The sequence below is a fragment of the Hemicordylus capensis genome, chromosome 4 (assembly GCF_027244095.1).
Source record: "Hemicordylus capensis ecotype Gifberg chromosome 4, rHemCap1.1.pri, whole genome shotgun sequence".
Lineage (NCBI taxonomy): Eukaryota > Metazoa > Chordata > Lepidosauria > Squamata > Cordylidae > Hemicordylus > Hemicordylus capensis.
Genome location: NC_069660.1, coordinates 79,977,682 through 79,992,117, shown reverse-complemented (window position 1 = coordinate 79,992,117; position 14,436 = coordinate 79,977,682). Strand labels below are relative to the sequence as shown.

The 14,436-nt window shown below is 43.2% G+C and overlaps 1 protein-coding gene across 4 annotated transcripts in view; it reads right to left on the bottom strand.

Moving 5' to 3' along the window:
• Positions 1-645: 645 nt before the first annotated feature.
• LOC128323394 (glutathione S-transferase 2-like) overlaps positions 646-14,436 on the bottom strand; it is a 31,784-nt gene continuing 17,993 nt past the window's right edge. For all 4 annotated transcript variants that reach the window (XM_053246434.1, XM_053246432.1, XM_053246431.1 and 1 more), the window contains 5 exons: positions 10,284-10,365; positions 10,074-10,174; positions 9,686-9,781; positions 9,476-9,586; positions 646-5,695 (listed from right to left, as the gene is read on the bottom strand). In XM_053246434.1, coding sequence (XP_053102409.1) covers positions 5,600-5,695; positions 9,476-9,586; positions 9,686-9,781; positions 10,074-10,174; positions 10,284-10,365 — 486 coding nt within the window. In that variant the 3' untranslated portion in view covers positions 646-5,599. The remainder of the gene's footprint in view (positions 5,696-9,475; positions 9,587-9,685; positions 9,782-10,073; positions 10,175-10,283; positions 10,366-14,436) is intronic.

Below are 14,436 nucleotides of genomic sequence, written 5' to 3'. Positions count from 1 at the left end.
CAGTTTCACCAATTTCATAATAAACCGTAGGAAATTTCCAGGTTAAACTGGAAGGGAGGCAAAACAGAATGCAGGGCGTGGAGAATTCAAGGAACAGATCCATTTAGCTTTCAGGCCATGTTTTCTCAAAATCTTTTGTGTTTTCCAGGTAAATCTGTCCATCACATAAGCAATTCTAAGTATAGGTAATGACTTGATTAGCAAGCCAGATGTTGCTGGTTTTAATCCCTGCTGGTATGTTTCCCAGACTATGGGAAAGTTTCCCAGACTATGGGAAACACCTATATTGGGCAGCAGTGATTTAGGAAAGATGTTGAACGGCATCATCTCATACTGCACGGAAGGAGGCAATGGTAAACTCCTCCTGTATTCCACCAAAGACAACCACAGGGTACTGTGGTCGCCAGAAGCCAACACTGACTTGATGGCACACTTTACTTTGCTTTGACCCTTCCTCAAATTTTGTTCTCTTGAATTGCTCCTTGGGGAGTTTATAATTGTACCTTCTAACTAATTCTTCAACTTTCCTCCTGGAAAACTCCACCTGTTAAAAAGGTATAAGGTATATTTGGTAGACTTGCAACATAATAAAAACTGATTGAAACCCTGGGCATGGGCAAAGCATATGAAAGAAAATCATGAGGGAAGAATTTTACAAAGATGTTTATTTTGGCTATTGAAGGGAATACAGTAAAGTCACTGTGTAAAAAAGAGGCCCTGTGTATTGAATAGCTGCAACCAACCATTAATGTTAGGGAAGAAATGAAAAAGGCAATGAAATTTATTGGTCTGTAAAAGGGTTAAAATTCTGTTCTGTAGTCATCTCCTCCTCCCTCCTTTCTCCTGTTCATGGATTGGTTATTTAGCTTCAGTTGCTGTAATTAATTTGAAGAGTGTGCTCCAGCTGTTTGAGACAGAGTATGGACTATGGTGTTTTAACACTGAAAAGTGTTTGTAAGATCTTTGTTTTTGTTTTATCTGTGCATTAAAAGCTTGTCTGTAGTTGTCTTTGTTTTGTTTCTTACTTTTAATTGTTGGTTCTTAAGCTTTTAAACTGCCTAGAGATCACTGAATTAGGTGGTATAGAAATGTAATTGTTAATATAATTAAACCCTAAGGTACCTGCGTCCGTGTCTCTTGCGGGTGTTCTGCGCATGCATGGCGCACGTGTAAAGGCGTCCGGCGAGGAGGCGGCGGGGAAGCCAGGCGAGGCGGCGGTGGGCCCGGCCGGAGCCACGGGCAACTCTTCTAGCGCCCGTTAATGTAACGGGCCTAATGTCGACTAGTGAATAATAAATTATACAATCAGTATTTACTTACTTATTGTGTGGAACTCAGGAGATGATTTTGATCTGTCAGTTCTGGATGGGCTCACACTTCCCCAGAAGGAACAGGTACACATTCTGGGGGTGCTTCTGGACACAAACCTCTCCTGGTGTCCCAGGTTGAGGCAGTGGCCAGAAGTGTCTTTTATCAGCTTTGGCCGATACACCAGCTGTGTCCATTTCTTGAGATAAATGACCTCAGAAGAGTAGTACATTTGCTGGTCACCTTCAGACTTGATTACTGCAATGTGCTTTATGTGGGGCTGCCTTTGTATGTAGTCTGGAAAGTGCAGTTGGTCCAGAATGTGGCAGCTAGGTTGGGCTCTGGGTCATCTCAGAGAGACCATATGGCTCCTATCTCAAAAGATCTACAGTACACTGGTTGCCAATATGTTTCCAGGCAAAATACAAGGTTTTTGTTATATCCTATAAAGCCCTAAACAGCTTGGGCCCTGGGTTCTTAAGAGAATGCCTTCTTCACTATGAATCTCACCACACATTGAGATCATCTGCAGAGGTTTGTCTGTAGTTGCCACCAGCTCGTCTGGTGCAGGGGCATAGCTATAATTGAGCAAAAGGGTTCAAAGAACATGGGCCCCCAGCTCCTGAGGGCCTTCCAGCTCCATCCCTCCCTATTTTCTCCATTGTCTCCCTCAATCTGAGGGGCTGCCAGAGAGAGGGATGAACACGGGCCCCCTCTTCCCTAGCTACGCCCCTGGTCTGGTGGCTACTCAGAGACGGGTCTTCTCTGTTGCTGCCCCAAGGCTTTGGAACCCACTTCCTGCTGAAATAAGAGCCTCCCCATCTCTTACAACTTTTTAAAAGGCAGCCAAGATGCATTTGTTCACCCAGGATTTTAATTAGATACTGTTTTAATGGTGTTTTCAATAGTTTTAGCATTTTAAATTTTAATTGTTGTAATGTGTTAATCTTTTTATCTGTTTTTATTGTTTTGTTGTAAACCGCCCAGAGACTTGCATTTGGGGTGGCATATACATGTTTTAAATAAAATAAATACATTTCAATAGGGAAACAAGGTCTTTAAAAGACAGACTCTTGCATGAGAAGCTGGAAGCAATTTGACATAGTCTGAACCCTCCCTTGGTTGTCCAGGACAGGGGCAGAAGGCCAGCCAGGGACTGCTGGGCCAAGCAGCAGAGAAGCAGAGAACAGCACCCACTCGCTCACAGGAGGACGGCATGGGCAGCAGGGAGGGAGGCCAGCAGCAGGCCCAAATAAAAACCAGAAAGTAACCAATCCAAACATTTTGAAAAGGAAGAGAACTGAAAAAATTAAAATAAAAATGGCATCTGAGAGGAATGGTATATAATGCCCTCCTCTGAGAATTCCTTGCTTTTGCTTTTGTTTGTATGTCTATCACATCCCACAAATTAATGACATTTAAATTACAGAAAATTTAAATCAGAGAGAGAAAAAGCCTCTCTGTAACTATGGTGTGGTGGCAGCAGGCAGGCAGCTTCAAAGCCAGGCACAGCCTTAAATTAAATTTAACTAAATTTTTTAAAAAAAATTAAATCCATGGGAGGGAAGAATTCATGGGAGGTTTGTATTCATGGTGAGACACTCCTTTCTCTGAACATCCTCTACAACAACAGTAGTGAAGAAGATCCGCTCTAGACATTGCATAGTTGCAGACATGTAGCATAACTGCATGTACGCATGCGCAGGGCATGCCAATCTCGGCTCATCAGTGTTCCCATATCTACAAGGGGGAAGAGTGTGTGTGTCTCATTCGTGTGTGTGTGTGTGTGTGTGTATACTCTAAATGTGTGGTTACTGACACAGAATATTTTGTACATGTGTATTAATAATGCAATGTATGAACCCTAGATGTTAAGCAGCTGGAGCTGAACCTGTTTGTAATCATCCTTTGAAGATCTGTTTTGATCACTTAACTGCTTGGCCAACAACAGAACTGGATTTTTGCTCTCTCTAAAACCTCTAAGCTACCTCTAAGGATGTCCCAGTTTATTATTCAAAAGGTGCACATTTCTTGTGCAGTCTTCACATCTTTTAACAAGGCTGTTTTTTTGTTGCAGGGATATCACCTTTTGCCAGCAATCTAAAGTGCAATATTTTGGAACCAGGAAGAGACAATGGTCCAGCTAGTATACTCATTGCTGGGCCTTTGTGGTAGGATCTCTCTGATATGGATATCAGGATGCTAATGGGAATATCTGAGATTGGAAATAATTCCAATTTGATATTTAGAACCTTAGATTTGATCAGGATTATTGGAATTATCAAAAAAATCAAGTAAAATATCATTATAGCTATCTGAAGACAAAGTGATGTCAGAAATACAAAACGGCATCAGCATCTTTTGGCAGTGAGAGCAATTGTTTTTTGTTGGCCGTTTGAAAAATGGCTGCAGTCTTCTGCTGTCTGCCAGCCTACCTGTGCATTTACCCATGTCCCAGAACATGGAATAGTTTCTCCTCTCAAATAGATGCAGCAGGGATTATTGTTCCCCCAAACAATTTTTAAAGGGGTTCTTGGGCCAGAACACCTTGCCAATCCATTAGCATTAATCAGTTGGGGGGGTGGGGGTCCCCATACATGTCTATGAAAAGAAGAAAAAAATTGGAAGTGGCTGGGCAGAGAGCTCTGAAATTTGAAACACGTCTAGTTCAGGATTGACAGGACTGTTTATTGAATTTTAAGTCAATCGGTTCATCCATTTATTTTTAAAGATTTGTTTGATAAGGTGTTCTTGCCTCACACACTATTTTATCAAGTTATTTTTAGATTTAGGTTATTTGGATGCCATTTTTTGTTTTTACTGTAGAGCCTGATGCACATAGTACAGTGGCTGACATACTGTGCAAGCGTACACCAGCCTCATAGTGCTGCATGCATGCAACTATTACATATTGCGTTGGAAATAATTTATTTATTTATTTATTTATTCATTACATTCATATCCCGCTCTTCCTCCAAGGAGCCCAGAGCGGTGTACTACATACTTAAGTTTCTCCTCACAACAACCCTGTGAAGTAGGTTAGGCTGAGAGAGAAGTGACTGGCCCAGAGTCACCCAGCTAGTATCATGGCTGAATGGGGATTTGACCTCGGGTCTCCCCAGTCCTAGTGAAGCACTCTAACCACTACACCACGCTGGCTCTCTTAATAATGGTTAATAATAATGGTTGCTTAATGGTGTAAGGTATTTGTGCAGTTTGTGTGTTCATGCAATTTGAACGCATGCAGTGTTACTGGGCTCAGATATAATAATATATCACATATCCTTGGACACTATGTGAGCTAGTCTCTCACATGCCTCGTTGCATATCTTTATTGTAGTGTGTGGGGGGCTTGGGGAGACAGCTTGGTGGTGACACTATCACAGAAAGGCTAAAAAACATTTGGGCCAGTATTTCACCAATCATGTTTAATGGCCCTACCAATGACTGAGAGGAGCAGTTCAGTACTATCCATCCATACAAATTAGACCTGTGATGCTTCGTGCTCCACTGGTCCCTGCTAGTCAATCTGGCACAAAATGGGCATGTTAGTAATGCACTTTGCCGCTGTCAGTGAAGGGATGTCCCCGGGAAAGGCTGATGTTTCACACATCATAGAGTGATGCCTAAGGGGCGCTTGGAAACATTTAATGAGGCTGTTCTCATGCACAGACTAACCCAAGCTAGGGATGACCAGCCTGGGTTAGGCTGTGCATGAGAACCACTAGGATCAGGCCTGATCCTGGCGAGACAGCATCCGCCTAGCCCAGCTGCTAGCCGAGGTTAAAGGAGTGAGCTCCTCCTTAACCTCCACTTGCTGCTCATGTGCAAGCCGGGCTGCTTCCAGCCCAGCTGCACACAGGGACAGTTTCCTAGAGTGCCTGTCTCTTAGGAGAATCTCCTGATGCACCACGCATGTCACATGGTGCATTGTGGGATTCCCGGAGACCTGGATGCATCATCTGGCCTCTGGAGCTGCACAGTGTAGCACGGCTTGTACGGGAGTGAGGTTCAAGCTATCAAAACAAGAGCTCACTTGTCTGGGCTGGTGAGTTTACCCAGCCTCCCCACTCGCCCGCATGAACAACCTCAATTTATTCCCATGGAAAGCTAGCCAGTAGCCAGGCTTGCAAACAGCATGTGACCCTAATTTTAAAGTGTGATAAACTTTCAAGAATTAACAAGGGTAGTTTATGGCCACAGGAGTCACTGCATAAAACAGTTTAAAGGCATGAAGGGATTCAAGATTCCCTCAATAATATATTCTTGTGCATACAAGGAATTTTCTCCTCTACTCTTTTTTATTGCCCCACTTGGCGATCCTCCAAAAGGTGGGAGTCTTCATGAAGCGGCTGGAATTCATGTAGGCAGAAATCTTCTCTAAGGCCTGCAGAGAAAGCCAGAAGAAGAATCTTTATCAGCAAAGTCATTTCATGTTGCAGTAGTCTGAACCAGTCATGAAGAACAATGAAAACAGCTGTTTTAGGATAATGACGCTGAGCATTTCAGTAGCACTGTGTGTGTGAAGTGCTTCACATATTGATGCCCTAACCCTGTAAGGGAGATATTTTCCCCACATTGTAGCTGGTGAGCTGAAAAAGAATGGCTTGGCTTGCTTAAGGTCACCTAGCGAGTACATGGCAAAGGTAAACTTCCAACCAGGAATGTTCAAATCGGCAGCTCAGTCTCTTAGCCACAGCAACCAACACCAGCTTTCCTGTGTCCTGAATGCTTCAAACCTCTTCTGAATTAACCATCATTATGGTGAGGAGGTATATGGCTTTTGGATCTTTATGATGTATAATGCCATCAAGATTCTTTCTCCCATTTTATCCCAGGATAAATTGGTTAAAGCTTTTCACTGCGTGCAGCAAGATCCGTTTGGCTGGAGAGCAGACAGAGCTTTGTGGTTCTGGCTGCCCCACTACTGTAGGTTGAGAAATATCTATTCCATGGCATGTTGGCACACACTGGAGCCACTTTTCTACATAGCTGTGCACAAGAGCTAAATAAAGCACTAGTGAGTAGACCAGCAGAAGAAACACAGTCCAACAATGCTCTCTAATGGTTGGGTTAAACTCATTTTCATCTTCATTCAATTCCCAGCATTCCCTCATAATGCATCTGCCTTCTATACTTGCTGGGATTATGAGGAATAGCCATACAGTACTTCTATTCATCTCTTAAAAACACACACACACAAAACCAAACCTAAGTCTAATGCCAGGACACACATTTCCCAAGAGAGGGAAAACACAGTCTCTAAAAAGTGAAATTTTTACGTGTATTTGGTTAATGTTGAGTCAACTTCACTTTACTGCCCTTTGCCTCATAGGGCAAGTAAGTTTTATTTTTGTTTTATTTATTCAGTTTCTATAGCACCCCTCCAAAAATGGCTCAGGGTGGATTACACAGACAAATAATAAATAAGTAAGCAAGTAAGTAAGTAAGAAAGATGGCTCCCCGTCCCCAAAGGGCTCACAATCTAAAAATAAACACAAGGCAGATACCAGCAACAGTCACTGGAGGTCCTGTGCTTGGGGTGGATAGGGCCAGTTACTCTCCCCCTGCTAAATAAAGACCATCACCACATTAAAAGGTGCCTCTTTGCCAAGTTAGCAGGGGTAAATTTAAACCACAAAAGGAAAAAAATATTTAGCAATAATCAGCATTTAGTATATTCAGTTACAATTATATTGACAATAGTACACTGGATTTAATTTCAAAAGGGAATAATTATTCTGTACAAACTAGCCTGTCAACTTGGATTAAGTGCCAGGCAGCCAAAAGTAGCTGAGCAGTCAAGTTTCTGCTGTGAATTACACCACCGTGTTAAGCCTATCTGAAATGGAGGCCACTTCCCAGGATTACCTTTCTCTACCTTCATGTTGAAGTATGTGTAGGAAACTAACTACAGATGCATAAGCCTCTGCAATGCATAAAATGCAAAATGGTCTGACAAGCCTGGCATATTTCAACACTTATCTACAGCTCATACTTTTCACACATTACAGAGACATCCCATCTGCAGTTGCTTCCATGCACATGCTTCAGTACTACTAGTAGGAAAAACAGTTGCTGTAAAAATCATCAGTAGATGACCTTGAAAGAATAACAAAGTTGCAGCAGATGTACATTAGGCCTGTGGCAAAATAGTTGCCCAAAGATTCATTCATGCACAATAAAATGTTTAAGTCACATGATTTGCCCTGGAATTCTTTGAAACTAAAAACTAGGGTATTTTTTCATCTTAATTATGAAGCACAAAAACAATCACCAATATTGCTCCAACTTGTATACGTTCTCATTCAATCCATACTTAACAGAGTAGCAAAGCCTCATCATCGCCTGTCTCATTTTTCAGTGTTGCTTCTAAGCAAGAGTCAGGTATCTGGGCGGTATGTACAATCCCACAGAGCTCACATAGGCCATCTCGGTTACAAAACTGTACTCCATTATGTGTTGCAGTGTAAGGCTGTCTAAGTCCTTGTCCTTGGTCAGATGTGAGATCAAGTAGAAGCCTTGAACAGTCATTCACATCAAAGCCTGACACTACATCAGAAACTGGAATTAGCATTTCAACATCATCATCTTCGTCTCTTCCTCCACCCACTCCATTATCAAGCTGTCTTAAAGGATTTTGGTTCTGATTTACTGGACTTGCTCTCCCTAAAGCGAAGCGTACTCATCGTAACTTTTGAGTCAGATGACTTAGCCCACTAGAGAACTGATGGTGTCCCGGACTGGAACTTGGGGGTTCTGTGCTTGTTGCTTCTCGTCCGTTATCTGTGCTACGAGTGGTATTCTGAACTGATGAAGTTCCACAAACTACAGTTGCTTCTACCACTGTTGCAGGAGGGACCTTTTGATTTAAGCATTAAGCAAATATACTCCAAGCCCACATCTATAAAAGCTAGTGCAGCACCTTTAAAAAAACACAAAAAAACCAATCTTCATCAACTCCTGCCAAGGCCTTGCTGCAGGAGAACTGTTTGCTCATTACCTTGCAGGTGCTTACTATGTTCAGATATATGGCTATGTAAGCATTCTTGCACTGGAATTTAAGAGTGCAGTTGTCAATTATTTTGGCTTATATTTCACACAGGGGTGGGAGCTTGCTGGCTCCATGGCACTCACCAATGCATGGTGCTCCTTCTGACACCAGGGGAGGCTCCAGGCATTCTAAGTGCTGCATCAGACCAGCTGTGAACGGCTACTCCCATAACTCCCAATGGAAGCAGGTTGCAACCACTCTAATACAGTGCTTAGGATGCATGGAGTTTCCCATGCCCATGCACTAGTGAGTGATGCATCGTAGCCAGCAAGTGCTCATCCCTTTGGGGTGTGTGGCTCACTATTCAGAATGTAAGCATTTAGGGCCAAAGGCATCAAAACAGAATAGGTATTTGGGATGCAGGGGGAGAAGAGTTTTGTGCCTTTGCCAACAAAACATTGTAAGCAATATTTACCCACAATGCTCATGCAATCAAATAGCCAGCTGAATAGCAATGATTATGCTTTGTCAAGATGGAACAAACAGTTTCTCAGAAACAACAACAAAAAATGCTATTTTAGTGCTGGTTGAATGGCCACAATCCAACACTTACGGGATTGTGGCCACTACCACTGTAATGGACACATAACCCTAAAGATTAGATTTGAGCTATGTGCTACTCAGTTGCTCCTCATTTATTGCACAAACAATAGATCTCCAAGAAGAATCTTCTTTCAGCAGCCCCCGCCCCTGGCCTAATAGCAGCCTCCGGAATATTCTGTCATGATAGAAAGTGCACTAGGAACCTTAACTCTACCATTGAGTGCAGTTTGGCAGTGAGAGGAAGAAGGTGTTTTGGGTGTGTACAGATGCTCAAGCAGAAGAATTCTAGAACTGGGGCCCAAGCTGTTCAAGTCCTGTATGGTTATGACAGATACACTCCTGGCAAGCAGGAAATGAAATCCGATACTACACTCCATGAGGAAGGACTAAGAAGCAGAATCTTACTTGCTTGAAATCAGAGATTATGATATCAAGTGACAGAGTGGAAGGTTATCCCATTTGGGAAATATTAACTGGGGCAAGAAACATTCCTTTTGCTGTAGATATCAGAACAGCTCTCTTTAGTGGCCCATGTCTGAGGATTTATGTATAAATCATGATAGTACTCACCTCAAAACGATCAAAAAAATCCCTCAGGTTTGTGAACTGATCCAAGCATTTTGGCTCAAACATTTGCTGATGATCCAAGAAATCATATATAATGAAATCTACATAGGTGATCTGCAAAACAAAGATTGGAGACAGGCATTTTAAAACTGAACCACCCAATTTGAGAGATTTTGGTCTTATTACATAACCACTCACACGGAGCACATGTACCTTATTTCCAATAAACCATTCCCTGTCACCCAGGAAGCGGGAGAAGAGCCTAAGTATCCCTGGCAACTGTTCCAAGTACTCGGGTTTCAGTTTTTCCTGAGAGAGAGAGAGAGAATTGAATTCCATATTCAGGCTTACTTCCAACTTTGCTTTTGTGAAGCCTTGAACTGAACTCCCCATTGCTGGACCTCTTTTTTCCTTTTGTTAAATCTAAACACAGAACTTTTGTTCCCCTCCCAACCCCAGGAGTGCAGAAAGAATCATTTATTAAGCCTTATGTAAGTGCCACCTTCCCACCCAGTCCCTGATCCTTATATTGCTGATCTTCAAGTGATCTGTTGAATTCCAGTTCTGACCCAGTTTGCAAGAAAAGCACAAAGCAACTCACAAAATCTGGGTTGTAGCACAATCTTGCAAAGCTCATTCGGAGATCCATGAGATGGTTCTCAAGCATATCCATTTTGATAATTTCTTCTTCACTCTCACCATCTAAGGCAGAACATATGGAAAAGGCAAGGATCAGCCTCCAGTCAACTGCTCCGCAACACTATTTGTCAGTTTTAAGCCAGCAAACATCATGGGTGCCAATATCACTCACACATGTTGTACTTCCGTGCAAGGTACCGCAGGATGGCATTACTCTGGGTAATCTTGGTCTCCCCATCAATCAGGTAAGGGAGCTGTGGAAGGGAGAAGGAAGTTAATGATGCTAGAAAAGGTATGAGACTACTACTACGAATATTTATATATATATGGCTTTTCAACAAAAGTTCTCAAGGCAGTTTACACAGATAAATATATCCCTTGCCTCAAAAGGGCTCACAGTCTAAAGAAAAATATAAAGTAGACACCAGCCACAGTCATTGGCAGGATGCTGTGCTGGGGTTAGATAGTGGGCCAATTGTTCTCCTCCCACTACTGTAAGTAAGAACCATTACTACTACACTACTACAACTACAAATATTTATATACCACTTTTCAACAACAGTTTGAGAACTCCCAAGAGTCAGCAACATTTTCCCTCTCTTCCAGAGAGCTCCCAGAGCATTGGCAAGTGAGGACAGTTTGCTTGTGCAATGGCATGCATTAGGGACCGGGTTTTTTGAACACAGGCTCCAGTCACACCCCTGCAGTTTCCCTCTATGTACACACTTCATTAGTCAGGATGTCTGCCAGAGGGCTTGGGGGGAAGAGTCAGTGGGTTCACACAAAAGTAGTTTGTCAGAGTTGTTTTTAGTCATCTGTTCTTAGCAGTTCTTGCACTAGTATCTGCTTGGTATCCATGCCAAGGCGTGAATTGTGGCTTGTGGTCCCTCCCTGTAGCTCACACTTTCACCATCCCCTGGGGTACTAATGTGTGCAAACACAGAAAGGAACATGTTTTACTATTGTTCTTACATGTGTTGCTGAAGGGTAGAGCACATTTGGTTGACTGAACTTCTGCAGCATCCCACCCCATCACTGTCATGCTTTTCTCAAAACTCCTGTGGAGCTTGGATTGGAAGAAAGAAAGCATTCTCCTTGTTCTCTGGACTTGATTGTGGAGGTCTTAATAAATCTCTTCTCAAAAATCTGCTTAATTGTTTCCCTTTCCTCCTGTCAGGAACATCTCCAGATAGTTCAGAATGGAGGGTGTTTGTTCACATATCAGCCGGATTCACGCCGAACTCTGTGTGAGATTTCACACATGATTCAGGGTTTTCATTGTGCATTGGAACCTAGCCAGAATTATGTCTTGGGGCAAAAAAATCCACTTCTTGCATAGGTTTTTGGGGACAAATTCAAACTCACAGTAAAGCCTCGCAGTAAACTCATGGCAAAACCTGCTCTGTGGGAAAGCTCCTGATCTTCCCCTGCTAACAACTTGGCTTGAGTCTCTGATAAATGTTTTCCTGGGAGTGAATTCCACTGAAGTTAATGGGGACTTACTTCTGAGTAAACATGCCTCAATTGTGCTGCTGAGACTACAATTTCATCCCTATTTTAAACAATCTTAAACTGCTGCTCTTTCAGTTACTGGGCAGCAGGGGAGAAAATAAGTCCTATAATGTAAATACGGGGGGGAGGAGTAGGGAGCAAAGGAGAAGAGGGGACAATTAGTTGTTGCAGGGGTGTACCATCAATAAGACAAAGGGAGACAAATGTCTCCTGTCCCACAGCCTATGAGGGGCCCCCAAGGCCAGTCCTTGCCCTCTCTCCAATCCCATGGCCAGGAGTGTGGGCAATAGTGAGCCTTGCCACCTCAAAGGGTTCTCTCCCCTTCCCAGCTGAGCTGCAGCCCCCGCAAGCAGGTTCTCTGTGACTTGCAATTTCTCTGTTGTCAGTCAGGAGGAGAGCAGTTGCAGCAGCAGAGAAAGGAAAGGCTTAAAGCAGCCCTGTCTTTCCCCAGCAGCAGCAGCAGCCACCATCTCTGATTGGTCTGCCTCATCTTGAGCTCCTCCCCTGCTCAGCAACTGACTGTAGTTCCTGAACTAAGGACAGAGCTTAGATGGGAGCTAGCAGTTCAAGTGGAAAGGAAAGTCAAACAACCCACCCTCATCTTTGTGTTTTAGGTGTGTGCTTTGTTTCCCCCCGCCCTGCTTCCCATATTTATGGAGTGTGTGTGAGAGAGAGTGATTCTATCCCCAATTGAAAGTCTCCCTTTATGTGTCTGTGTTCCCCACCCCTCCCAAACCCTTGTTTGTGCCTGGGCTATTTTAACTTTTTAAAAATGATTTTTAAATGACTGGGTTCTTTCCTCTAAGCCCAGACCCATGTGGTCTTCCCATCGGAACTTGCAATGAGTCATTTTCCTCTATGTGGAAAGAAAAGAGGGGATGGTGGCAGGGGGTTTATTGGCGGTTCTTGAAAATGTATTCAATTGTTATTTAACCAAACAAGTTCTCAAAAAGTGTTCCTTGTTCCCAGAATGCTCACAACACTTGAGGGTTGGGGAAGAGTGGAGCTAGCCTAGCATTCTGGATTGTTTGCTAACTTTAAACTGGTTTGCCTGGGTGTTGTTTTTTTTTAAAGTCCCGCCATGTTACAGACCTGACAAAAATTGTTAAGCTTGGAACAGAGGCTTCCCTTGGAACGTACAGAAGGGAAGGAGAGTTGGTCTTGTGGTAGCAAGCATGAATTGCTCCCTTGTATTTCACAAAGCTGATACTGTTGCATTATTTGGTTCTGCTGCTGTTTACACCTTGTAACTGCAGTCTCCTGTCCTCTGTTAATCTGCTACACTATATTACATGTATCCTTAATGTTCTTCTGCAGCAGAGACATGGGGCCAAGAGAAGGAGGCAGCGAGGGGCCCATTTTAAAATCTTGTCTTTGGGCCCATTCCAACCTTGGTATGCCCCTGAGTTGTTGTGAGCCAAGGAAGAAGGCACAGAGGCTGCTACACAAGGGATAGGGCTGTCCTCACCCCTTTGGGCTACAGCTAGAATGGGAAATCAGAGCCCATTTATTTATTTCTGACCCTTGTGAACCAGATAGCTCAAAGAATTTTGATCCAACCATGTTTGAAGCTTTATTTTGGGCCATTTAAAGTTGTCTTCCCAATTCCTGAGGAGAGAGAAGCAAATAATGTTTCAGACATACAATCCTTTGACGTAGCTGAGAGACTGCCATCCACTTCCGTGCAACACTGTATCAAGAGCAACAGCAACAATCATTTGGAAGAACACAACATAGAGAGAGGGGACCAGGTAAGGGGAGGAGAAAGCTTCTCTCTATAAAGCCTAAATAAGAGCATTATTGTGCAAAAACAGTAATAGAAAGTGGCCTGAGAGTGGAGGGAAATTGGATCACACAAGGCAAGAACTGGAAGAAAGTGCACCCAGGTGCGGAAATGTGCAGGGCATACCATCTGGAAATCAACCCTAGTGTATATCACCATCTAGTGTACATCACCTTTGCCCAGTTAGCCCCCTGCTAACTGGGCAAAGAGGCACCTTTTTAATGTGGTGATTCTCTTTATTTAGCAGGGGGAGAGTAACTGGCCCTATCCACCCACAGCACAGTACCTGCAGTGACTGTTGCTGGTGTCTGTCTTATGTTTCTTTTTAGATTGTGAGCCCTTTGGGGACAGGGAGCCATCTTTTTTATTTATTATTTCTCCGTATAAACCGCCCTGAGCCATTTTTGGAAGGGCAGTATAGAAATCAAATAATAATAATAATAAGTATTATTATTATTATTATTATTATTAGATCACCTTCTATGCAGGTAAGTATTCCTCTTCGGGTTGCACCATGGCCATCCATATATCTCCCCCACCCCCACATTTTGCAGTGTGCACTAATGTTAGAAAAAAGGTAATATTGGGGGAAACCCACATTCCCCACGCATTAATTGGATGGCTAAAAAAATGATTAAAAAATTCAGGAGGGGGCTGCATCTCATCTGAACCACCCCCCACTCCCAGAAACATTGCCTGCAGGAACCAGCAAAAAAGAACGACTATTTCACAGTCTAGAAAGAACCCTTCACTGGACAACTTTCCACTTACTTAAGATAAACACTATTCAAGAAGCACATAAGAACAGCCCTGCTGGATCAGGCCCAAGGCCCATCTAGTCCAGCATCCTCTTTCACACAGTGGCTCACAAGATGCTGCTGCAAGCCTACAGGCAGGAGTTGAGGGCATGCCCTTACTCCTGTTGTTACTCCCCTACAACTGGTACTCAGAGGCATCCTGCCTTTGAGGCTGGAGGTGGCTATAGCCCTCCATCTAGTAGCCGTTGATAGACCTCTCCTCCATGAAGTTA